Source organism: Lycium barbarum, chromosome 9 (assembly GCF_019175385.1).
Source record: "Lycium barbarum isolate Lr01 chromosome 9, ASM1917538v2, whole genome shotgun sequence".
Taxonomy (NCBI): Eukaryota; Viridiplantae; Streptophyta; class Magnoliopsida; order Solanales; family Solanaceae; genus Lycium; species Lycium barbarum.
Window position 1 is genome coordinate 110,762,678 of NC_083345.1, and position 11,082 is coordinate 110,773,759.

The window sequence follows — 11,082 nt, forward strand, 5'->3', positions numbered from 1 at the left end:
AATGAGAATTTTTATTTTATTTGATATGTTATATATAGCCATAATATGAAGAAAATAAGGTTTAATTAAGTACTTAAACAAATTATAAGAAAATAAACAAAGACTTAAAACTTAGTAAGAGTTGGGCGGGTTAGGTTATGACCTAGTTGTTAGCCCATTTCAGCCCAGGTAATGTTTGAGCGGATTATGAACCCGCCCAATTATTAACTCAGTCTATTTTAACCTTCTCAAATTCAGCCCAACTCGCTCATTTGACACCCTTATATATGGGCACTACTATATATAGAAGAGATATCCTTGCTAATATGGAAACCTAATTAACATAATCCATACAGGCCCCACAAGGATGAGAACAACGTTATTGATGAGGTAATGAACCTAAGATAAAGTTCCGAAATAAGCATGAACAAATGGAAAGAATCCGAAAAAAAAATGCCATACTGTTGAATCCCATATAGATTGTGTGACCCCCTCCCCCCAATCTTATAACACTGTTCACGCTTCAGATGTCAGTATTGAACGTGCGGGAAGTGTTGAGTCCCTCATTGTTTGTGTGATGGGAACATGAACTCCTTCTATGTCTTATGAGTTTGGAGGTTGTGAAACTCCTTAAATGTCATGGTTTTGAATGGTAACAATCTCGGATGGAGCCCCTCTCCATTTCTTATTAGAGAAAATGGACAAATACCCCAACGTATGACCAGATTACTAACTATACACTTTATCTATAAAGGGGTCCTATATTGCCCCCCGAAACTTTTAAAAATGGAATAAACACACCCTTAGGTGCTGAGGTGGCACAGAGAGTGTGCTCACTCTCTTGGAGGCATGTGAGAGGTGAAAATATTAAAATCTAATTCACTTATACGTGTCATTTTTTAATTGGGTGCTTCACGTTAATTATCGTTATAACTTTCCTACCATCATAAAATTACCACCATTTTATGTTTTCCTACTACTTATCATTTTTCCTCTTTTGTAGATCTATTTGGGCTCCCTTTTTCTCATAAGAGTTTCATAAGGTCAGATCCTGACCTTATTTAATTGGGCTTATTTCCCCAGGAGAGTGACGAGAGACACTGAGACGAAGGCGGTGTTGCTGAAATTCCAGCGAGATCTGATGTCTCCGGATTCCGGTTGATCAGCGGCGGCAGCGAACGAAAAATAAAGAAGAGGGAGAGAGAGACAGCTGTCCGCCAATTCTTCGAGAATTTGTATCTTTTTTTGCGATACCCCTGCAATAAAACTATTTTTTTTTTTAAATGGTTAGCTTGACTTCTGCTGATCTGAACTCATCTGCTGCACGTTTTCTGAAAGAGTCTTAGAATTCTTTTACTAGCATTTTGAAACAATCAATGAACAGCCTAATTTTTTAGGCAAACGAATATTACAGTACCTAATGATAAAAGATGAGATTATCAAATCTGAGGCACAACTCCTTTAATGCCTTAAACCTTCTTACTGATCTGATGTTGCATTTGATAGGGAATACACTCCTAATATGCTAATGTATTTGATGAATGTACCTAATGATGGAACTTGGATCAATTACTCAAATATTTACCTAAATTTCTTTTGCTTCATCTTAGAAACACGTTAATTTTGGTATGCGACTTTTTGTGATATGTTTGAAAATGATACCCATTTATGTGTAGTTAAAAATCAAAAAATGAACCAAACTGAGAATAATCAAACCGACAAATATTTATTTTATTTGGTTTGGTTTGATTTTAATAATGACAAAACTGATTAATTGGGTTTTGATTTTAACCAAAAATTAATCCACACCGAACCGTGAAGACACCTAGATGAGGTTGACATTTTATGTAGCAATTCCATTTTAAAAAGGTTCGTGGGAGGGGGTAATAGGACCCTATGTTTTTTAACATATTGTTTTATTAATTAAAATAGTCAGTGGGGTAACACCCAATGACCTTGTTTTTTTAAAAAAAAAATAATAAGACCCCATGTAGAAAAGGTGTGTAGTTGGTAATCTGGTCATACGTATATGTCGGGGAAGGGAGGGATTTGACCATTTGCTTAGAAAAGAAAATTCAAATTCCGTCGCACAGAATCACGAATATTTCTTCTCTTCCTTAGGAGGATAATTTATTTATTTAACACAACCAAAGGGTTACATAGTCCAACCATATTACATAGAAGAATATTTCTATTGAAATTTATCCCTCTCCTCTTTATTTTTGAGGTTGAAAAATTAAAGTTAAATAATTCTAAAATAACACAACACTTGAGGGGCTAACGCATACCCTTATTCTTTAGCACAGTTAGTATTAATAAAACCCGAGAGCCTGATTTATGAAGAGGCTTTGTTTGCTCGGTGTTTCTTCCTTTCTGAGAGCAATTTTGCAAACCTACAAAGAATAAATTATTATAATTAGAAATAAAATAGATTTACGAAAAAACTTAAAAACCTAAATTCTACATCTTCCCAATGTTTAGCAATTAACTTTGATTTTGACAGTCAAATTTATTATATGTCTTAATTTGAAAAATTACAAAGTTTCAGAATGTAAAGAATTACTGTATTTTGAATCTTGTCGTTTTAAACTACATGTGTGTATAACATACCAAGAGCCCTTTGAGCCTATAAAATATACGCATTTTGAGGTTAATATCTAACTACAATTTAATTGATTACAACTAAAAAGATTTTATGTATTTTACCTCTTTAGAGCTTCCTCATTGGTTTCAGGATCCTCTTTGGAAACTGGTTTCTTCAACAAGTTTTGACCAACTTGTACCAGTAAGTTCATATTAGCCTCTGTAGCATTATCGATTACAGTAGTTGAACCTATTAGCGCATTTTCCTGGTATTACATATTACGAACAATTAATTATTTAGATAAATTGAAAAAAGAAAGTATGTCACATAAATTGAAAGCGACGAATTATTAGGAGTATTGAATGTTATTGAGCGAGATGTCCTTACTTGAATCCTGAGGTAATTCTTTGCAGCATTAAGATCATGAAAGACAGTGGAAATGTAATAATCATTCATGTCAGCACTTGCTCTAGATACCATTTGAAGTAAAGGGCTGGAATTATTATGATATAGCCATTTAAGAGCACCCCATTTAGCTGCTTCTTGTGCTGTGTATGTATGATAAAAATCTGCAGTAGTGCCCGTGCCTAATGAGAGCAGCAACATTTGTGTGTAGTTCATTGACTTGATAGAGGATCCGCTTCCGCCGCACGGTTGGTTGCTATGCTAAGGGCAACTAAGGCCTGTCAAATCATATATATACAGTCAAAACTCTCAATAACAGTTGTCCTTTATAATAACATTTCACTATAATAATCATAGTTTATGTGGAACCAATTATTCATGTTTTTTCCCCCTTAATCCTCCTTGAGGTTGGGGGGGGGGGGGGGGGGGAGGGGGTGTTTGGCACTAAATGGGGAACGAACATGCTCATCCCTTTACATTTGTGATGAAGATCAATGTAGTTAGCTATACAGGGATCTATGCATCTAATTGGTATATCTATACATGAATGTTTTATGTTGTATTATATGTTCTCTAAAATAACATTTTGTTATAGTAGCAAAAATATAAGTATCAAAATAAACGATGTCATTTTAGAGAAATTTAACTGAATATGTATTAACTGGTAATGAGCAACTAAAGCGTAGTCGTAATTTTAAATGCATATTACATAAAAAAAATTTGTGGTGAAAAAAGGAAAATATTGCCAGATACCTATAATAACAAGCTGAGATATTCCTAACAAAAGAAATTGCCAGATACCTATAATAGTATTATAACTAAGCATATTTTATTCTCTAGCTAGAAAGATTAACTAGTGAAAATGTTGATTGAAAAACGTAATATTTGTTGGTATGATAATCAAAGACCCATTGTGATTATTAAAAATATAGTTATTATTAAATAAATATGAGGGAATTAATGAATGTACCGGATTACCAGCTGCGATACCACCGTCAACAATATTTAACTCATATTTATTTCCTTGACCATCATTAGTCACAAAGTAATGTGGAGGCAAATAAGTTGGAGCTGCTGCCGTGCCGTAGCCTATGTCAGACATCTTAGCATCCAAATAAGGAGAATTTGCTATCTGTATATTTGTTTCAAAATACAGAATAGCTATTAGGAATCAATTTCTTTAATTGTCACTCAATTATTCATTAAAGTCACTTAATTTAATTTGTATCAATAAAGTCACGCAACTATGTATATTCATTTAATAATAATAAAGTCACTTAACTTAGTTTTGAAGGTCCAGATCTAAATGATATTGTATTATTTAGAGTCTGTTTGGCCTAGCGGTTCTGAGGCTAAAAACATTTATTTATTTTTTTAGAAAAAAACATTTTTTTTTGGATACTTGAGGTTTTGGCCAATTAATAAAACTGTTTTTAAATAGAAGCAGAAGCAATTTTTCTGCGGTTGGAAAGAAGCTGAAAATTTCTGCTTCTTGAAAAAGCAAAAGCAGAAGCAGAAATTAATTTTCTTTGAGACAAAAATATCCCTGCATAAATACATATTTACTAAGTATATCTCTCATTAATCCATTAGGGATGAAATCATTGAGAATCTTCATGATGTATGAAGGATTCTACTTATTTTTGTGTTGATTTTTAATTTGCGGAATGATTTTAAATTTTATTTTGGTTGTAGTTTATTAGTATATTTAAATCATCGTAATGATATTTCATCAATATTTAATATTTTTTATTCATTTATGTATTCTATTAATTGAAAATTTTAATATGTATTTTTAAATTTTAATTAGTTAAAAGTCAAAACTTAATTAAAGTCTTTCATAATAGCTATGTAAATTAATTTTTCTCTGTAAAATCTTGATAGTAAACATTTATTGATACTTATCCTTTTTCATAATTTGATACTCAAAAGCACTTTCTTAAGAAGACAAGCCAAACACAATCTGCTTATTAAAAATAGTTAAAAACACTTTTTAAATGAATTAACCAACCACAAATTACTTTTCATAAAAAGTACTTTTTTGAACAACAATTCTCAAAATAAGTAGTTTTTAGCCGCTAGGCCAAACAAGCTCTTTGTGTAGCGTTCAGGTCTAGAGCTACCATAAAAAAAATAGTTTATTTTGCCAAGTCAGATTTATTTTAATAACTGGAAGTGATAAATCCAACTAGAGTGACTTTATAAGAGAAAAACATAAAAGTTGAGTGACTTTATTGATATAAAACTAAGTGACTTTACCAAATAACTACACATAGTTGAGTGACTTATTGATTACAAAATTAAGTCAAGTCACTTTACTAAATACTTAGACATAATTGAGTGACTTTATTGAGACAAAATTAAGTTAACTATGACTTTACTAACTAATAACACGTTATCTGCACTTGCATATCTAGCTGACATAATATATGGAAGACTTACCTTCGATTTACTGAATATAATGGGCTGATTTTTCTTGATGTCAAAGGTTGTAAGAACAACATCTGTTAAAGCCTGATGCAAACGAGTCTCTCCCAACTTATCTTGCAGAACTTTGTGAAAATATTTTCCATCATATTTAGGGGCTAGAATTGGAGGGATAGGCACTGCAATTGAAAATATAAGTATAATATTTATACTATGAATGTAATTTTTTGTATTATCGATACAATATTTTGCTTGTCATGGTAGGTTACTTGACTTATAACAATTTTATTCTAAGTGATCTTAGTATAAAAGTTAAACTTAGAATAAAATTGTTAAATATATAAAACTATACCCAGGTGGGAAAATCTTTGGGCCATGCTCGAAGTAAAATGGTACAATAACTTTGGCAGCATAGAAGGGGCGATTCTTCTCATTTGGAGCAGTTATCATAGTGGCCAATAAGCCACCTGTACTTGTTCCTGCGATCACGTCAAAGTAATCTGCAAGCCTTGCATCTACACCGTCCAATTCCTGACTCAGAAATAATCCTTCATTAATCAGATACGTTTATACAAAAGAACTTTTTTTGTTCAATTCCATTTAAGCTTTAATTTCTTGTATTTCACAAATTGTTTTATTTTCAAGTACACAATAGATCTCTGTTATTTTGAACTATTTTTATATATAGTTCAGGCACGAGACCCTTATAGTAGGCTGGGCCGAAAGCCAACCTAAAGAGTTGTTGTCTTTAGAATCAACTTGTTAAAAAAAATGCATAATACATGTAATTAATTTCATATAATATTTCTTTTTATGAATTGTTTAATTAAGTCATATCTTACTCAATAAAGTCTTTTTTCAGATTTACAAGGACAGATCGGAAGGACCAGGGGAAAAAAAGAGTTATTTGCTCTATTTATACGTGCTGCTCCAACACAAAATTTTGAGTAGAACTGTTAACCTTAAAGTGCCTGGAAGAAGAATGCAGTTTGTAATTTTTATTTTAAGTAAGTTATAAACAATGAGAGTGTAAAATTTACCAAACAAATCTCTACCGTTCCCACAAGATCGATTTAAGTTACCAACTGAATTTATTATTTTTTTTCTCCTATGTAGGTTGGGGTTTCGTTTTGTACCTTTTATGTTCACATGAAACATTCGAGACTTAAGGTTAACTCAAAAACTAAAATAAAAAAAAATAAAAAAATAGAGCATTACGAAAAGGATAACTTAATTGAATCACTCGATGACCTGCCAAAGTACCAATGATCAAAGTAAAATTATTGACTAGCAATAAGTTAAGGTTTGCCCTGATTTTTTCTTATTATATTTGGATTTTTTTTTTTCTAGAAGGAACGGCAAAGAGTTTATCTAATTGATTTAATTTTACTTTTTTTTAAAAAAAATAATAATATAAATTTTGATTTATATTTGGATAATCACTTTTTTGGAGGAAATATTTGATTCCTATAAATTGAAGATCCTTCCTTCTCACACAACAACAATAGTATCCAGAATGTATTAAAAGAGTTTTGTTTAGAGAAGATATTATTTTCTCCATAATTTTATGTTATCTTTTGTATTAGTTTTATTATATGTAGGTCAATCGATCAAACGATATTAAAGATTATGCCTCTCTTAGTTTTTTTTTTTTTGTCTGATTTATCATTGATCAAGATTTGCTACTATCAATTGTCACTTTATTAGTTCGAATCCAACACAATAAGCACTGAAATAATACGATTCAAGTGTAGAAAAATAGTGATGCCTCACATACCTAAAAAATTACGTATATATACATTACATATATACCTGGAGTTGACCTTCAAGAAAAGCAAGAACAGTAGCCGGGATAATTCCTTTCATGCCACCTCCATCAATACTAAGAACTGTCACTAATTCTCCCACCACAGGGGATGCCCCTACCAAAAAAAAGCAAAATAAAAAAAAATCCAAAAGTTGACATTTCAGATAAACTTTTCTAGTGTTAAGCTTTTCTTGGTACCTTGAGCATCATCTAACAAGCAGGTTATATAGAGACTTGTTTGGATGGGCTTATTTTAAGCAACTTATAAGCTAAAAAAAAAATAAGTTGGGGTAGTTCAACTTATTTTTTTTTTTGGCTTATAAGCTGCTTTAGATAAGCTAAGTCAAACGGACCCAATTATTTTTTTGAGCTTATTTTAAGCACAAAATAACTTTAAGTTGGCCAGCCAAACATTCAAAAAAGCTGAAAACAGCTTATAAGCAACTTATAAGCTAATCCAAGCCAGCTCATAATCACGTAAACAGTCAAAGGTGTTATGAAATTACGATAATCCAACTTTTTGGGAAGTTTTATCTTGAGACACTCTTCTCTTTGGCAAGTGCTCCATTGTGGATCCACCTCATATTTTCATTCCTTTTCACTTCAATAACAATTCCTAAACATACTTCTCATGGTGAAATCGCGATCGGGTGTTGTAAAGTTTTGAGAAAATGATAAAAATGGTCCCATATGTTTGAGAATAGGTTCAAAATAGTTCCTTAAGTATGCATTAAACTGTTTTGGTCCTTTAAGTTTGTCAAAAAATAAAAAATAACACTTTTAATCTCCATCAAATATTTACGAAGCTATATTTGTTAGAATTGACTGAAACAGTGGGAAAAAATTAACCATAAAAACCAAGAAAGTTCCATCAAATCATAAAATATCTTCCCTTTAAGAGGTCATTCCTGGTCTGGAAACTTTTAAAGAAGAAACTACCTTTTGATGAGGCCCTGAGCAAACTTGGAATAGATCCTGATTCAATATGCCACTGTTGTAGAATTCCAGAAGTTGAAACCATACACGATACATTCATGATTGGAGAACTTGCAAGTGGCCTTTGGAAAATTTTCAGTGCTCCCCTGGGATTTATTTGAAGTCCTATCTCTACCATGCTTATGCTTTCTAGATGGTGGTCAATAAAACCTAAGAATAGCATTCATCAGATTATTTGAAAGATTACTCCTATTGTTATTTTTTGGGTAATTTGGAAAGCAAGATGTTCTGCTTGTTATGGGCACACTAGTATCTCTTTTGCTCGAGCTAAACATCAGGTTATGCACCATGTGAGATGGGCCATCTCTAAAACTATGAGAACTTTGACTGTCACTGGCAATGGAATAGTATATGTGACCAAATTCTTTCACTGGCAATGGTATAGTATATGTGACCAAATTCTTTCACTTACTCCTATTATTGAGATCATTGTTGTGAAATGGACTCAACCTCCTCAGGGCTGGATCAAGGTGATCACTGATGGGACGCAATGGTGATGACTGTTAGGATTTTGCCCTGATTTGCTCATCATATTTGGATTTTACCTTTTCTTAAAGGAAGGCAAAGAGTTTACCATAATTGATTTTACTTTGTCCAAAAGGAAAATATAAATCTTCCATATTTGAGTAACTCTTTTCTTGGAGGAAAATTTTTGGACATCTATAAATTGAAGACTTCCTTCCCACGACTAAAAAACACAATAGCATCCACAATGTAGTTATTAAAGAGTCTCGTTTAGGGGGAGATTATTCTCTCAATAGGTTTTTATGCTTTATATATTAGTTTTTACGCTAACCCAATAACGATGGTTTCATAAGGGGACTGGAGTAGGGTACCATGAAACAAAAGATATATATGTAGGTCACTTGACCAAATCATACTATACTTTTATGTCTTTTTAGTATATCTTCTTTGTCGTCTGATTTTAACCCATGTTCACTTTTAACTACCAAAGAAATTCTATGTTGTAAAATCATGTGTTTTAGCCTTTCAGTGGAGGCTTGAGATTTCATTCCTCTAATGTTCCAATTGAGAATATTAATCATTAAGAACAGAAGAGGATGATTTTTGTAAATTTAGCTTTTGGCCTCTTGTGATAGGAGCTTCTCTGATTGATTGGCTTTTCTTATGAGACTGTTTTCCTTGCTTGATATCTTTGGGATTTTTTTGAAGATTGGGATTTTTGGCACTGGATCCCACTACTGTCTGTATACGATTTTCCACTTCCTAATCTGATGAATCTTATGACTCTTCTCCTTCTGAGGAGCTACCATCTACCCATTCATCACTGGATTCCTTATCATGATCTTGAACCTTATCATTTTGATCTTTCACCTTTCCCAAGTCCTGATTGTCAGTTTCTTTCTCCTTACTCAATTCTTCAAAGTTGTTCTGAATCATAGGAATGACAGGCTCTGAAGGTTTCTGTGTTTTTTTTTTCTTTCTTTCTTGTTTGTTCTCATGGGATTTTGCTTGAGTATTCTTGCTTCATCTACCTTTCCTTCCTTTGACTTCTTGCCAATCATCACCAAATATGTCAACCTGCAGTTCATTATGATCTTTGATAAGAAATACATGTATCTGAGATTTAGGCTCATTGTCATTAATTTCATTAGCTATTATCTGAGCATTATCATCATCATTCGCTGTCTCATTTTGGTTAACACATTTGGACTTGATATTAGTGTCCTGGACAATCTCAACATGTTCCACGGTAATCCCCTGATCATTTATATCATCCATCTCTTTGAGATTATTGTTGATCATGGTATAATCAATATCGTTGTTTTCTTTTTCCTTGGTATCATCAATGTTGATCACATGATCTTCTTTGTCAAAATTATTGGTTTCATTAACATCCCTCTCCTTAGAGACTACGTTTTCATTAGTAGGCATAGGTTTGTCTTTACCAAACAAAGATCTTGTAGGTTTGTAAACAATTTTTGGCGGTTCACTTTGTCCCCTTGTGTTAGTTTTGGGAACATTCTGGTTTTTTCTTAGCATCTCTACCTCTTTCATTCTTTTGTGGAATGGAGACTTGTTTTTTGGGTTCATTTTTCATAGGTTCAGCCTCCATTTGTCTGTTGTTGTGTTCATTTTCCCTCTCAACTTCCTTTTTTTCTTCCTGCATCCTCTTTTCAAGCACCCTACAATTTGCTAAATTGTGTCCCAACCTCCGACAATGTTTGCAATATTTGGTAATATTTTCATATTTAATTCTCTGGACAAATCCTTTGAGAGGAGAGTCCTCATCTTCATCCCCAATCCAAACATTATCAATCAAAGGCTTTAGGATATCGATTTCAATTCGAACCTTTGCCATGCTAGGTCTATTAAGATTTTTAGTTGCTAAGTCCAGTTCAAGAGGAATACCAGCATCACTTATAATTTGTTTAATATAATGCCAGTTATGCAAGTGAAACGATAAACCTGGAAGTAGAGCCCAGACTAGGACAGTTGGTAAATCTTCATCGTGTTTAAAATTCGGAGTCCATTTTTGGAGCCACATTTGAAGATCATCAATCTCGATCATCCTCTTATATTGCACCGTACTGAAGTCTTCCTCACAAGTGAAGTTCAATAACACATTGAAATTGTCGAATACACCTATCTTGACATTTCCTTTTAGCGAAAATTTTTCAGAGAATCTAGAGCGGAAAACATCAATTTGGGATCAAGTCTTGATGAATCTGCCCACTAGTGTTCTCCTACATTGACACGCCATCTTGCCATAAAATTCCCTAGATTTGAAGATCACCGTATGCATCCCATTATGGTTTGTTCTCCTTGCTATTGCAGGTTGTTCACAGTGGGTTTGATTAACAGAGGAGTTGGAGGGATCCGTTACCGAAGTGGTATAAGAGATACCTACTTTTTCAATTGC

At 32.8% G+C, this 11,082-nt stretch overlaps 1 protein-coding gene, 1 long non-coding RNA gene and 1 pseudogene across 2 annotated transcripts; 1 reads left to right on the top strand and 2 right to left on the bottom strand.

Annotated features, from left to right (window-relative positions):
- Positions 1 to 677: 677 nt before the first annotated feature.
- On the top strand, positions 678 to 1,381 carry LOC132611440 (uncharacterized). Its single transcript, XR_009571649.1, has 2 exons — positions 678 to 837; positions 983 to 1,381. It is a non-coding gene; the product is annotated as an uncharacterized LOC132611440 (long non-coding RNA).
- Positions 1,382 to 2,314: 933 nt separating this feature from the next.
- Positions 2,315 to 7,361, bottom strand: LOC132609406 (patatin-17-like; annotated as a pseudogene).
- A 2,079-nt stretch (positions 7,362 to 9,440) lies between these two features.
- Positions 9,441 to 10,731, bottom strand: LOC132612161 (uncharacterized). Its single transcript, XM_060326484.1, has 3 exons — positions 10,209 to 10,731; positions 9,695 to 10,102; positions 9,441 to 9,577 (listed from the first exon to the last, which is right to left on the bottom strand). The coding sequence occupies exons 1-3, from the start codon at positions 10,729 to 10,731 to the stop codon at positions 9,441 to 9,443; spliced, it is 1,068 nt and encodes a 355-aa protein (XP_060182467.1).
- Between the last annotated feature and the right edge of the window lie 351 nt (positions 10,732 to 11,082).